A 15131-nucleotide genomic window follows, 5' to 3' on the forward strand; every position below is an offset into this window, starting at 1 on the left:
AGCCTTAGGGTCCAACCTACCTTGTTTTGCTAGCAAATTCTGAAAAATCTTTTCCTCCCATGTGGGTTCCTTTTCAGGATCAAAGATCAAGAAGTCCGTTTTGGTGCCTCCAAATCTCAAAAAACCAGGAGATAAGCCTCTTGCTAATGTGCGCAGTTTCTTAGAGCTGGGGAAGTGAATGCCAAGAAATGTAAAGAAACACCTTTCCAGGAAAGCAACTTTAATTCATAGAATCATAGAATCATAGAATCATAGAATAGTAGGGTTGGAAGGGGCCTACAAGGCCATCGAGTCCAACCCCCTGCTCAATGCAGGAATCCAAGTCAGAGCATCCCTGACAGATGGCTGTCCAGCCTCGTCTTGAACGCCTCCAGTGTGGGAGAGCCCACCACCTCCCTAGGTAATTGGTTCCATTGTCATCTTGCTCTAACAGTCAGGAAGTTTCTCTCAGCTATTCCCAAAATGGTGTGCCATGGGGATTATGTATGTATGTATGTATGTATGTATGTATTTAACACATTTCTACATCTGCAACATCAAAACACAACCATGCTATAAAACACAATTTAAAAGTTAAAAACCACCAGCAGCTAGAACTTCCCAAGATAACAAATGAATTAACCCAAGACCGCAATTAAAAATAGAAAATCCAACATTAAAAACATGCAGGAGTTAATGTTTTTCAAGCAGAGGAAACATTAGTTCAGTGCAGATTGGAATACAAAGGTATCAACGTTCTTTTAAAAAGCAGCAACAAATAGGCCATATGTATTTATTTATTACATGGATTGTGTGGATCACAACAAACTCTGGCAAATTCTTGAAGAGATGGGAGTACCAGACCACCTTACCTGTCTCCTGAGAAACCTGTATGAGGGTCAAGAAGCAACAGTAAAAACCAGACATGGAACAACCGAGTGGTTCAAAATTGGGAAAGGAGTACAACAAGGCTGTATATTGTCACCCTGTTTATTTTATTTATATGCAGAGTACATCATAAGAAACGCCGGGTTGGATGAATCACAGGTCAGAATTAAGATTGCCGGGAGAATTATCAACAACCTCAGATACGCAGACAATACCACCCTAATGGCAGAAAGCAAAGAGGATCTAAAGAGCCTCTTGTTGAGGGTGAAAGTGGAGAGTGCAAAAGCTGGTTTGAAACTCAACATTAAAAAAACTAAGATCATGGCATCTGGCCCCATAACTTCCTGGCATATAGAAGGGGAAGAACTGGAAGCAGTGACAGATTTTGCTTTCTTGGGCTCCAAGATCACCGCAGATGGTGACTGTAGCCATGAAATTAAAAGACGCTTGCTCCTTGGGAGGAAAGCTATGGCACACCTAGACAGCATAGTAAGAAGCAGAGACATCATCTTGCCGACAAAGGTTCGTATAATCAAAGCTATGGTTTTCCCAGCAATAATGTATGGCTGTGACTGCTGGACTATAAGGAAGGCTGAGCGCCGAAGAATTGATGCTTTCGAACTGTGGTGCTGGAGAAGACTCTTACGAGTCCCCTGGACTGCAAGGAGGTCAAATCAGTCAGTCCTAAAGGTAATCAACCCTGAGTGCTCATTGGAAGGACAGATACTGAAGCTGAAGCTCAAATATTTTGGCCACCAAATGTGAAGAGAAAAGCCACTGGAAAAGACCCTGATGCTGGGAAAGATTGAAGGCAAAAGGAGAAGGGGACGGCAGAGGATGAGATGGCTAGATAGCATCACCGATGCAATGAATATGAACTTGAGCATGCTCCGGGAGAGAGCGGAGGACAGGAAAGCCTGGCGTGCTATGGTCCATGGGGTCACGAAGAGTTGGACATGACTTAACGACTGAACAACAACAACAACAATGCCCAATAGCCGAAGTTCTCTGGGTGGTTCACAACAATTAAAACCACAAAATACAACTTAAGATACAATTTAAAAGTTTAAAATTACAGTATAAAATAGAAGTAAAAAGCAAAATAAAACCAAGCAGCAATGCAAATATTTAAAATACAGTAAACAGATGTAAAACAGCAGAAAGAGAAAGGCTAAAATGCCTGGGAACATAAGAAAGTCTTCACCTGGAGCCGGAACAAACACAACGTAGGTGCGAGGTGAGCCTCTCTGGGAAGGTGCCACAACAGAAAAGGCCCTCTTCTTAGGAGCCACCCACCTCCTTTCCTTTGGTGGGGGCTCCCCGGGAAGGACCACTGATATACACAGGTATATACAGGAGGAGATGATCCTTCAGGTAACTTGGTCCCAAGCTGTTTATGGCTTTGAACGTTACATATCTCCCTGGGGCAGGAGTTTCAAAGATGTGGGCCACCACTGACAAGTCACTGTCACTGGTGCCCACCACCTTATAGCAGAGACTGGCAGACACGAGAGGAGGGCATCCAGTGCTCACCTCAGAGCTCAGGCAGGTTCATAAGAGTGCAGGAGCTCTCTGGGGCAGGTATCTGGATTTTACAGGTGCCTTAAACAGTTTGAGACCAAGTGATCTAAAGGGCTGTCTGTACCCAAATGAGGCTGCCCAAGCTCTGAGGTCAGCATTGGAGGTGCTGCTTTTAGGCCCCCAGAGGGATATAAATGCAGTTATTGGGGAAAGAACAGTCATTGGCTTTAGCTGTGTGGCTCCTTCATCCATGTTACTGGAACAGTGTAGGGAGAAGCCTGGGGTTATACAAGAGTTTAGTTTTTTTTCAAAACAAGAATGTGAGCGGGGGGGGGGGATGTTCTCAAATTCCCAAATTTGCAATCATGTTTGAAAAATGGATTTTTTAAAAAATGCGCACTTTGAAATGCATTTTTTTTAAAATACACATCTTCACACTTTAGTCAATGGCCAGTGCATTTTTGAAAATTATGTACAGAAATGCTCACTTTTCCATTGGAAATGTGCACTTTTCGCATTTGAACGAGTCAAAAACAGGTCGAAAATGAAAATGGGAGCAAGCTGAAATTAGGTTTGAAGTGATTTTCAGAGTTTAGGAGAGCACAAAAATTGCTGGTTCTCCCATCCCTAGAGAAACCATGGGGAAGCTTTATTCAGAAGGTTGTTTAACCCTTTTCTCACAATGCCATTTGTATGGAACAAACAGGAATGAGGAAGGATGGCATTTAGATCAGGCAAACGGCTTGGAGGGAAGGGTTAAGTATCCCCTCCCCAGTGCTGCTGCTCCAATCAAAGTTGGAGCTTGCCCATCCCTGTGGCAGCTTTAAAGAGGGAGGGGTATGGTTAGCGATCCAATCATAGATCTCTCCTATATCTTATATACTTTGATCCTGAGCCATTTCTTTAAGCAAGAAGAATTTATCATCAGTATTACTGGAAAGCAGAGTCAAACTGGGGTTTTCCTTTGGCTAGTCTAGTGTGGCTGCCTGCAGGTCATGGGTTCCTTTTTTGCTTACATGCCACATTTCTAACTCTAAATAAGGATGATATTTTTTAAAATGATGCGTCCCCAAAATTTGCAGCACCAACCATTTAAAAGTCACATGAAAGTGTCTTTTGTGGGGAGGGGCTACTTTCAAAGGCAAACTAGATTCTTAGGTGACACACTGCAGAGTCAAACAGGTTTATGATGTGTTTGCTTAAGAAATTCAGTGTGCAGGCTGATTATAGGACAGGCTTTTCCGGTTGCATTATTTACTGACAATGTGCCACTGCAAGTTTTGACTGAACCTAGCATCAGCTATTACATAGATTTCCTGTCCCAGGGGCTTAATCTGAGTCAGCATCCACCACCAGAATTCAGTCCCAGAATTTAATTTTATTACTGACTGCTGCATGTGAAGTAGGTGTCTCCGTGGGTCCTACATTACAGAGGACACTCCTCTGTTTGAAGGCATCCTCTCTTTGAAGGGCTGTCCAGTCCAAGTCTGGTTTAAAGATAAAGAACCATCAGAAGGGAGTGCAGGGGTCTTGCAGCTACCCATCAACAGTTAGCAGGCGGGCGGCACGCTGGGCAGGCACACAGGGTCATACACATTATTGGGACATGTATAGTATTTCAGTTTAAATGATATTATTTAGTATTTTTAAATTGACATCTATACATATAAATTAATATATGCAGCTTTCATGAAAGTCCCTGTCCCGTTATGACCTCTTCTTCTTCTTTTGTGTGTGGGTGTGATGTACTTCCTCTTTTGGGGGCAATTTGGAAGTGAAGCAATAACAACAAAGGATGCTTCTGAGCATGTGCAGAGTGCCTTTCCCTCACTACTGAGTAACTATGGCCTGGCTCAGGATTAAGAAGGAGAGATTCCAGGACAGATGGAAAAGCTCCCCAGCAGGCTTGGGCCTTTTATATGAAATATATTAGGGGGTCCCTAGAGTTCAGAGCAGGGGTGGGCAACTCAGGGGGTTGTGGAGGTCACATTGCCCCACCAGAAGCCACTGGGGACCATGCCCCACTGCCACCAAAATTGTTACTGCCACCACTGCAATTATTCTTGAATTTGCCAAAGCAGCCGCAGCAAGGAAAGCAGCGATTTTATTTTTTAGTTTTATCTGTTAGGTCTGTATACCACCCCAAAGGCAAATTCCTTTGTTTCCAAGCACTCACTGGGGGCTTCTGGAAGCATACTTCTGCTTGCGAACGAGATGCTCACTCCCTGCATGCCTTGTTTGCTTGCAAAATTGTCCCATTTTTTTGCCAAAACAAAGGAAAAATGTTTCAATTCAGACATCACCAAACCATGGTTTGTACTAAACATTGTTTAGAAACTAAACCATGGTTTGAGCTTCTGAACATAAAGGTAACCCATGGTTTAGAGGTGATTTCCATGCTTTTGTTTTACATTTGCTCAGCATTCCATTCTTGAGGTACAGTAGCCTCCAGAGGAAGAGCATTGTACATGGTAAGTCTGTCAGTTCAGACATAATAACAAACCACAGTTAGCACAAAAGCCACTTTGGACCATGGCTTCCAAATCTGGTTTGCTGGCTGACTGGAAACCATGGCTTGTCAATTTGGGTGCCACTGCCACCCCAAACCATAGCTAAGCTCCCTTAACTGTGGCTTGGTGCAATATCTGACCTGAGTCAAATGAGTCTGTTCATATGAAATGTCAAACCAGCAAACTATGATTTGTGAATATCCCTCAAACCAGGATTACAAATCAGGATCAAACCCTGGTTTACAATCCTGGTTTGTCAGGCAAGTGCAAACGATGGTCCTAATTAAGCAGAGCTCATGATGGGAGGGGGAGAAAGAAGTACATGAGCACAGGACTCAAACCATGACTTGGCATTAAATAGAAGGGGATGCAAGAATTATGCACACAGTTCATATGTTAAAACAACAAAGAGTCTTGTGGCAACCTAAACTTGCCATTGTTCTTTTTTCTTTTAAAATACCTCTGTGTAGATGCATTTTAACCTGGAATATTCTGGCTAGACGTAGTGGAAAGAAATGTCAGCTATCTTGGCTGCATGGAAAACAGGATTCCTGAGGGACATATCTCACCACCCAAAGCACCAGAAGGGAACCACAGGAAATGGCAAAGCAAAATACTTAGCCAGGCAGATAATTACGGGTGCAATTGCTCCTTAATCTGACAGATGCCAACTCATTCATCCTACAGCAGGAGGGCAAAAGGGAAGCCTTGAAAGGGTAAATGTTACAGGGAAGTCCTGAAAAAGTAATAATATGTAGTGCAGAGAACATGGAAAGCTAGGGGCATATGCCTGTGAGTTTAATCTGGCTTGTTTATTATCTGTAACAGCCTTCCCCAACTTGGTGAGCTCCAGATGTTTTGGGCTACAAAAACATCTACATGTTTGGGCTACATTTCCATTGCTGCTGACTGTTGGCCATTCTTCCAAGGAGTTCAAGGCAATGTATGTGGTTCTCCCCCCACCCCCACACCATTCTCTCTGCACTTAGGAAGGTGGTCAAGACACATCTTTTGAGCTTAACCTTTTAAATTGTTGTTAGGGCTCTTAAGGTTGTATTTAATGTTTTCCTATTTTGGAATTGGCTACAGCTTTTATTTTCAGAACTTCTTGTAACTGCTTTGGTTGGCTTCAGAAAGGCAGTGCGGAAATACTATCAATCAATCAATCAATCAATCAATCAAATACAATAAATTTTATCACCATAATAATCCTGTAAAGTAGTTTAATCTGACTAGTGTCTGACCCAAGTCACCCAGTGAGCTTCATTGGTGGTGGAGATTTGAATGTAGGTCTCTTTGGCTTAGCGTGAACATAAGAAAAGCCCTGCTGGATCAGACCAGGGTCCAGTCAAGTCCAGCATTCTGTTCACACAGTGGCCGACCAGCTGCCCATGGGAAACCCACAAGCAGGACACAGGTGCGACAGCACCCTCCCGCCCATGTTCCCCAGCAACTGGTGTACAGAGGCTTACTGCCTCTGATACTGGAGGTAACTTCCAGATGAGGCTTTTACTGTGGAATCACCCTGCCTGAAACATGGCATTTTACTGGGGTCCAGATGTCAGGTACTTCCAGGCAGTACGCTCCTGGCGCTACCAATTAGGGGGCATAGGGCAGCTGCTATTCTGTCTTTTTCTCCATAATGGATTTTCTGTGGTAAGAAAAAAGATGAACGACCCAGTGGGAAAACATGGGAGGGCTATGTGTGGCAGATGATGTCATCTGGAGCCCCCATAAAATTCTGTGAATGTGGCAGGGCAAGAGGGCCATAAAATTCTCTCCGGGAAGCACCCATTTCCATTTGTAATCCTTCCATGTTTCCCCGCCATTTCTTCCATCATCTTCTTACCCACCCAAAACATCTGTTAAGAAGGGAAAGACAGAATATCTATCTTTTAACTGGTAGCCCTCGGAGCCCTCCATCTGGAAACCCCCCTAGCCTGTGCACCGTGTTTTGCAGATACAACCATGGTACAACGGTATATTTGTCCTTCTACAGTTTCAGTGCTTATCCATGTATGAAATAGTGTCTCTTTCTAACGCATTTTAGTGATTGCCATGATGGGGATTGTAGGTTTGGAATTTAATCCCCCCTCCCTGCAAAACTGTGATCTTATGCAGCCACCCAAAGATTGCTATGATCTTGAATCACACAAAACCAGTGGAATGTATGTCCAAGTACAGAACACAAAGGATCATAAGAAGCTGCCTTATACTGAGTCCAGCCCTTGGTCCATCTAACCTGGTATTGTCAACACTGACTGGCAGCAGCAGCTCTCCAGGGTTTCAGGCAGGATTCTTTCCTAGCCCTACCTGGAGATGCCAGAGAGCGAACCTTGAACCTTCTGCATGCACAGCAGGGGCTCAAACACTGAGCTACGGCCCCTAAACACATTTAGGTTCAAGTTGTCTCTGACAGGTGCCAGCTGGAAATAGCCATCGGGTTTTTCACTCACAGTGGCGGGACCTTACTAAACAGTGGCGCAGAATCCGTCAAGGCTGAGTGCAGAGTCCATTAGAGCCACTGTTTGTAGGCAGGTCAGTGAGTGAAGGCAGGAGAAGACACTTCTCCTTCTCGCTTTATCGGCACTTGAAAGACTGGAAATGCCCACTTTCCTGCTTTTGCGAAACAGTGTCTTTGACCATCTGCAGAGTGCCTCTGAGACGTCCCAACCAGCCCTCACAACTAACTGGAATTAGGGATCAGACTTTGTAGAAACGCCTAAAACCGTTTCTGTTGGAACTGTTGCACTTCTCTGTTTAGAGACGGAGAAACCGGCACAACTCACTTCTGAAGGGGAAGTTTTCCGATGCAGGCAGAAAAACGAAGTTAAGTTTAAAGAGACCTCTTAAGCTTCAGCCCTCCACCAAAAACTGAGGGCAAAGCCAGCAACTCTCTGCTTAGGACTGCCCCCCCCCCCGCCCCGGGGGACACGGGTTCCGTATCTTTCTCGACAGGTCGCCATGGACAGGTGCAGCTTCTCCCCGCGCAGTGAAAGAGAGGAGGAAGCTTTGCCTGTTGAATGTCCGCCTGGTCTTAAAGCACGCTGGACGTCTGCCTGGCCGTAAAGGCACAGGCGCCGCGCCCGTGGGGGCCAGCCCACCACCGGGAAAAAGGAAGCTGCCGCTGCCGCGCGAACGCTGCCTACCCCAGGAAGGCGATGTATCTGGGATCCGTGGCCAAGCTGGCGTCGATGGTGATGGACAGGAAGAGCGGGCTGACCTCCCGCGCTGGCCGGTTTGACAGCGGCTGGACGCTCAGCGCTGCCTCTCCAGCTTCGGCGGCGGGCTCGGCCCGGGAGCGCCCGGGCCACAGAGCCCAGCCGCACAGCGCCGGCAGCAGCGGCAGCGGCAGCAGCATCCTCCTGGCTCAACGCGCCGGCTCGCGCGGCTGGGATGCAGCGGCTCCGCAGGGCGCCTCCTGCCCGCCCGCCCCTGGGAGCGGCAGGACGACGGAGGCGCGCTTCTCCGTCCCAAGCCTCGCCCTGCCTCCTGCCCGGCCGGGGAAGGAGGGCGCCCTCTGCGTTGATCCCCAGGAAGCGGCGCCCGGCGACGGGCAGCGCGGCGCAGCGCAGACGCCCGCCCGGCGATGCCCCGGCCTTGGGCGAGGGGGGCGCTGCGAAGAGGCGACGGACTCGCTCGGCCGCAGCCCCCGGGGAGGGCCGGCCCCTCCTGCTCTCCTGGGCGGGGGAGGCTGCTGGCGCCGATTTCCACTCCGGGTGTCAGTCAGAACCAGCCAGAACGCCAGGGGAGCTATCCAAGGTGCTGCGCCCTACCCCCCCCATAGGTCCAGCACCTTGGATAGCTCCCCTGGAGTTCTGGCTGGTTCTGACTGAAACTCGGAATGGGTCCAAAGCCCCGCTGAAATCGGAGCCACCCGCCTCCGCTGCTCCTAAAAGATCATCTCCTTCCTTATGTAGCTTCCCGGTCCCCAAGAGCATCCTCAAAAGCCCTTCCCCAGGTGTGCCCGCTGAATGAGGTGAGGCAGGTGGCTACTAAGGAGGGGGGCTTTTCAGCGGTGGCGCCCAGTTGTGGAATGAGAGAGGCTCTCCTGGCCCTACATTGTGTCCTTCCTGGCAGCAAGTGAAGGCCTTTTTATTTGCACAGACTTTTAAGCCCTTTAGCTGAAGATTGCATTTGTGTGTTTTAGATCTTTGCACTGCTGCGGGCTTTTATCTTGGTTACTACTTTGGCTTTATTCTGGTTTAAACATATGGTTTTATATTGTGTTTTATTGTATTGTATGGGTTTCAGTTTTGTCATGTAAACTTCCCAGAGAGTTTGGGCTAATGGGTGGTATAGAAATAAACAAACAAACAAACAAACAAAATGTTGGACTACAGCTCCCATCAGCCCCAGCCAGCATGGGCAGGGAGGATGGGAGTTGTAGACCAACACATCTGGAGGGCGCTAAGTTGCCTACACCTACCCACACCCCAGGAGACACTGAGCCTTGGGACAGATATGTACAATGATCATTAAAAAATGCCTTTGGGCATGTACAAGCACATCTATAAGAACATAAGAGCTGCCACTCTGGATCAGACCAAGGGTCCATCTAGTCCAGTATTCTGTTCACACAGTAGCCAAAAAGCTGCCCAGCCCACTGGAAACACAGAAGCAGGACATGAGTGCACCAACACTCCCCCGTCCATGTTCCCCAGCAACTGGTGTACATAGGCTTTGATACTGGAGGGAACATACAGGCAGCATGGTGTAGTGGCAAGAGTGTTGGACTAGGAGCTGGGAGATCCAGGTTCTAGTCCCCACTCGGCCATGGAAGCTCACTGGGTGACTTTGGGCCAGTCACAGACTCTCAGCCCAACCCACCTCACAGGGTTGTTGTTGTGAGGATAAAATGGAGAGGAGGAGGATAATGTAAGCCGCCTTGGGTTCCTTGCAAGAGGAAAAAAGGTGGGGTAGAAATGCAATAAATAAATAAATAAATAGAGCCATCAGGACTAAAGCCATCCAGATTGGTGGCCATTACTACATTTTGTGGTGGTGCATTTCATAGTTTAAGTATGCATTGTGTGAAGAAGTATTTCCTTTTATCTGTCCTAAAGCTCCCACCATTCAGCTTCATGGGATGACCCCACTGGTTTCTAGTATTATAAGCGAGAGAAGAATATCTCCCTGTCCATTCTCACACCATGTATAATTTTGTGCATCTCTATCATGTCTCTCCTTACTCTCTTACTAAGCTAAACAATCCCACATGTTGAAATCTTTCCTCATAGGGTGGTTGCTCCAACGGCTTAATCATTTTATTTCCCCCTTTCTGCACTTTTTTCAACTCTACAGTATCCTTTTTTAGGTGCAGTGACCAGAACTGTACACAGTATTCCAAGTGTGGTTGCAACATAGATTTCTATAAAGGGAGTATGTTCTTGGCTGTTTTATTTTCAGTTGCTTTCCTAATTATGTATAACATGGAATTTGCCTTTTTCACAATAGCCACACACTGGGCTGTCCACCACAACCCCAAGATCTCTTCCTTGGTCAGTCACTGCTAGCTCAGATCCCATCAGCCTATACTTGAAGTTGGGATTTTTTGCCCCAACATACATCACTTTACTCTTGCCTACACTGAACTGCATTTGCCATTTTGATGCCCATTCTCCCAGTTTGGAGAGATCCTTTTGGAGCTTCTCACAATCCCTTTTTGTTCTAACCAATCTAAATAATTTGGTATCATCAGCAACCTGGGTCACTCCACTGCTCACTCCTAATTCCAGATCATTTATGCACAAGTTGAAAACCATTTGTCCCACTACAGATCCCTGTGGAATCCCACTGTTTACAGCCCTCCACTCGGAGAATTTCACATTTATTCCTACTCTCTGCTTTCTGTACTATAACCAGTTACTAATCTGTTAGAGGACTTCTCTTATTCCATGACTGCTAAGTTTGTTCAGGAGTCTTTGGTGAGGGACTTTGTCAAAAGCATTTTGGAAGTCCAAGTAAACAATATCTACTGGATCAACCCTGTCCATATGTTTATTGACACTCTCAGAGAACTCTAAAAGGTTAGTGAGGCAGGACTTACCTTTGCAAAAGCCATGTTGATTCTTCTTCAGCAGGACTTGTCTTTCTATATGCTTACTAATTTTATCTTTAATAATACTTTCAACCAATTTACCCAGAACAGACGTTCAGCTAACTGGCCTGTAATGGGATCTCCCCATCTCCCCTATCAGTGTAGGGAGAAGCCATACCTGTCAAATGGCAACCTGCCATGCCAGCTGCAAAAGATGCAGAACCCCTGTCCCTGGGGGTGGGTGTGGAGTGACAGTCCTAAGTACAGAGTTGCTGGCTTTGCCTTCAATTTTTGGGAGAGTGCTGAAGCATAAGAAGTCTTTTTGAACATACTTCGTTTCTCCGCCTGCAGCTGAAAACTTCCCATTTAGAAATGAATTGTGCTGGTTTCTTCATTTTAAAACAATGAGGTGCAACAGTTCCAGTCTGTTTTAGGCATTCATACAAAGCCTTATCTCTAATTCCAGTTAGTTGTGAGGGCTGGTTGTGATATTTCAGAGGCCAAGTGCACTCTGCTGATGGTTAGAGACACTTTCACTTAAGCAGAAAAATGATGACCTGAAATTGGGGGGGGGGGAAAGGCCCCAGAGTTACACCATGGCTCATATTAAGCCCTGATCCTGCCACAAAGTTCAGGAAGGTCTTGTCACTTTGGGGATAGTTTTAATATGATAAGATGGCATCGCAGCATTGCTGCCTGTTCTGTGCACCCTCATCTCACTATTGATTTATTTACAAAATTTATAAACCGATCTAGATCTTAAAAAATTTCCTATTATAGGTCATCCCCTCTCATTGTTCAATGATTCTCTGTCATTGACAATCATTGGTCAAACAGGTTTGCATGTTAATTTACTGCTTCAAAACCTACAAAATCCTGCCTCTGTATACCAGTTGTTTGGGGACATGAGCCGGATGGTGCTCTTGCACTCATATCCTACAGGTGGGCCTTTCACAGATAGCCAGCCGGTTGTCCGCTGTGTGAGCAGAATTGGATGGACTAAACAGACCTTTGGTCTGACCCTTCATGGCTCTTATGTTTTTAAGATACCATAACAAATGTTTGAGACAGTCCAGGAACAATAAAGGCCTAACATGCTCTTGTAACACTGGAGATGGCTCTCATTGCATAACTTACTCATCACAAACCTACCTAAATGAAAAACAATTACGAAATGTCTCTTGCAATTATTGTTAATTGTTGGTTAAGGAGGAGCGTGGGTCCAGGTTAGCAATCCACTAATGAAGTACATAAATATGTTTTTTCCCCATTTTGCTTGAGGACTGCTAGTATACCCTGGATTTGTTTTATTTGCTGCTTAACTGTGTTGAAATGAGTTTTATCCATTGTTTTATAGTTCTTTGCATTGATATTGCAGCTTACGGGATTTGTGGTTTTAAGTTATTGTTGTAATCCACCTTGAATAACACTTTTTGTTTTTTTTAGAAAAGTGGCCTAGAAATATTTTTAATAAGTAAATAAATTACAATAGGCTAGTATAACTTTTTATTAATTCATTATATATTTTGAAGTCACAAAGAATGAAGAATCATTCCATGGTTCTACTGATCGGCAAGGATGACTTAACTAGTAACACTGGCATTATACCATGTAAACTGAATAAATCTGATATATTCACTTAACAATATTCTGTGGTGCGTCATTTACCTCTCTGCTTCACCTATCCTGTAGGAAACACAGGTAGTTTATTGAGATGCTCGACTTTGTGGTACACAAGCTACATAGTTCTCTTCTCAATAAAAGTGGCTCAAATTATTTTGGAGTGAGAAGGAAGGATTGGTTTCGAAGGAACCTTGTTAATGTTTGCTATTGACAGGTATAATTCTGGGAGCACTCCGCCTCTCTGCTTTGGCAATTGCTACTTCCTATAGGTCATCAAACTGTAAGCTGACATAGTCATAGATTTGAATGATGTGTCTATACAGAAAAAATGACAACCTGATTTATTTGATTTGTACCTCGCCTTTCTAGCATGAAAATGGAATACGAGGAAGTTTACAATTCTAAATAAAACTTGATTAAAATAATAAAACATACATTAAAACACAATTAAAAGCACAACAACAACAGAATAAAAACAGCACCTGACACGACAGGCCTGCTTATACCCTAAAGGCCTACTTGAATAAGAACACCTGCCTGCCAGCGGAAGGATAGCAAAGGAGTCAACCTGTCCTTCCTTGGTAGGGAATTCCACAGTCTAGGAGCTGCCACCGAGAAGACCATCTCCCATGTCGCCACCAAACGTCTCTCAAGGCAGGGGCACCAAAAGAAGGGCCTCTCCCAAAATTCTTAAGACCCAGGTAGTCTCATATGGGAGAAGGTGGCCTTTCAGAAAATGTACTCTTGATTTCATTTTTGTCCCAATCTTCCTCCAAGGAGTCCATGGTAGTATAGATGGTTCTTCCCCCCTGCAACCTCTTCTGATTTTCTCTTCATAACAACCCTGTGAGGTAAGTTAAGATTGAAAGATAGTGGCTTGCCCAAGCTCAGAGGGAACTTCATGGCTGAATATAGATTTGAACTCAGGTTTCCCCCATCCTAGTCCAAAAACCTTAACCAACAGTCATGGAAGTTTGATCCCACCAACAAGTTATTTAAAGGGGAAAGAATACTCTTCTTCTGGCTGCAGATTTTAGTGCCTTGAAAAAGAAATGCGCCATACTCTCTTTTGCTTACCTTGTAAAGCTGTGTGTGTGTGTGTGTGTGTGTGTAAGCAGAAAAGCCACATTCTGCTTACTGGGATACACCATGCAAAAACAGAGCCATTTACCTATTTATTTTACAGGCTGCAACATTTGTTTCCATGTTGCTTTTGCCAGAAAGGGGGACACTTGTGGAAAACCAAGGATGGGTTGAATGGATTTTCATAGCTGTCTTTACTGCAGAGGCAGACCCCCCCTCACTCAATGAAGGGCTTGTCTGCTCTGCACAGCTTGAGCCCTTGCACGGCTCTTGCATACAACTTGGTGTACACACATACATACCTGTTCTGCCACCTCCTTTCTTCATTCTTATTTCCACCCCAATCCCATGAAGCCAGCAGTTAGAACCAGCGTAACAGGTTGCAATCCTATGCACACTTAGCTGGATGTCCTACTGAACTCAGTGGATCTTTTTTCTAAGTATTCATGCATAGGATTGGGCTGTGGAGTCACGTCCAGCCATGAATTTACTTGCCAGCTTTGGCGAAATCTAGTAGGTCTCTGTGCCCCACCCCAAGTCCAATGCAAAGTAGGAACAGTACTGACATTATTTTACATTTCTGCTGTAGTCCAGAATTAATGACAACTATTTCAAAGTATTATAAAGGGGGTGTGTGCCTTGTAAATATTGGGAGGTGCCCTGTTTGAGTAGCTAAATAAGAGGTTTTCACACAGAAAAGTCCTAGGTTCCATCCCTGTCATTGTTAGTTACATGATTTCTAATAGTGATGCTTAGATCTCTGACCCCTCATAAAGTTGCTGCCAGACAGAGAGGCTGGGACCAATAGCCCAACCGTCCAAGGCAGCTTCTCATATTTTTGCTGCCTTCAAGACCAATTGTGTAAATCTGGGGTGGGCAATTTGTGGCCCTCCAGGTGTTTTGTCTTACATCTGCCATGACCTTATTAGCTATGTTGGCTAGGCCTGATGGAAGTTATGGCCCTCCAGATGTTTTAGCCTACGAGTTGCCCAGCCCTGGTGTAAGTTAAATACATTTGCAGAGAAGTGCCAATTTGGGCAACTTAGGATTTAATTTGGTTGTGGCACTACAGCATGGTCATAGGAATCTGGGAAAAACACACCGGTGTTTTGAAGGTTTGCACCAAATAGTTCAAATGCTAAAATAACTGCTCCAATTTCAAACACCCTTACAATACCAGCATACCTGCTATTCCGAACGGAGGTCCATTCTCGAGTAATATTGCCCAAGAGCTGCAATCATAACAGAGGAACCTGCTCTTTAAAGGCAGTGCGGTTTTCTACTGATGTTTTGGCATTGCTTGTAAGTTTGACACAACCTGCAGGAAGGAAGAACCACCTCCACAAACAAGTCAGCTGCTTGCAGCCAACCTTCCACAGTGCAACAGGTTTTTCCAGAGCTGATGCAGGCTTTTGATATCTAATATGCTTTAAGTTGTTGTCTACTGTTCCCACAGCATTTTTGTAGCCTTTGCTATTATGATGTTT

The 15131-nt window shown here is 45.2% G+C and overlaps 1 protein-coding gene across 7 annotated transcripts in view; it reads right to left on the minus strand.

Annotated features, from left to right (window-relative positions):
• The window catches only part of HPSE (heparanase), a 34926-nt gene extending 26381 nt beyond the window's left edge, over positions 1-8545 (minus strand). For 5 of the 7 annotated variants that reach the window (XR_014791966.1, XR_014791965.1, XR_014791964.1 and 2 more), the window contains exons 1-2: positions 8048-8545; positions 21-166 (exon numbers count right to left, since the gene is read on the minus strand). Coding sequence is in view for 3 of the 7 variants with exons in the window: in XM_084855529.1 (XP_084711655.1) it covers positions 21-166; positions 8048-8259 (358 nt within the window). In the remaining 4 variants the exon portion in view is untranslated. The remainder of the gene's footprint in view (positions 1-20; positions 167-8047) is intronic. The other 2 variants (XR_014791967.1, XM_084855530.1) reach the window with 1 other exon arrangement.
• Positions 8546-15131: the final 6586 nt, after the last annotated feature.

Source organism: Heloderma suspectum, chromosome 5 (genome assembly GCF_057233095.1).
Source record: "Heloderma suspectum isolate Gila_16-S chromosome 5, 16-S_ref, whole genome shotgun sequence".
Classification (NCBI taxonomy): domain Eukaryota; kingdom Metazoa; phylum Chordata; class Lepidosauria; order Squamata; family Helodermatidae; genus Heloderma; species Heloderma suspectum.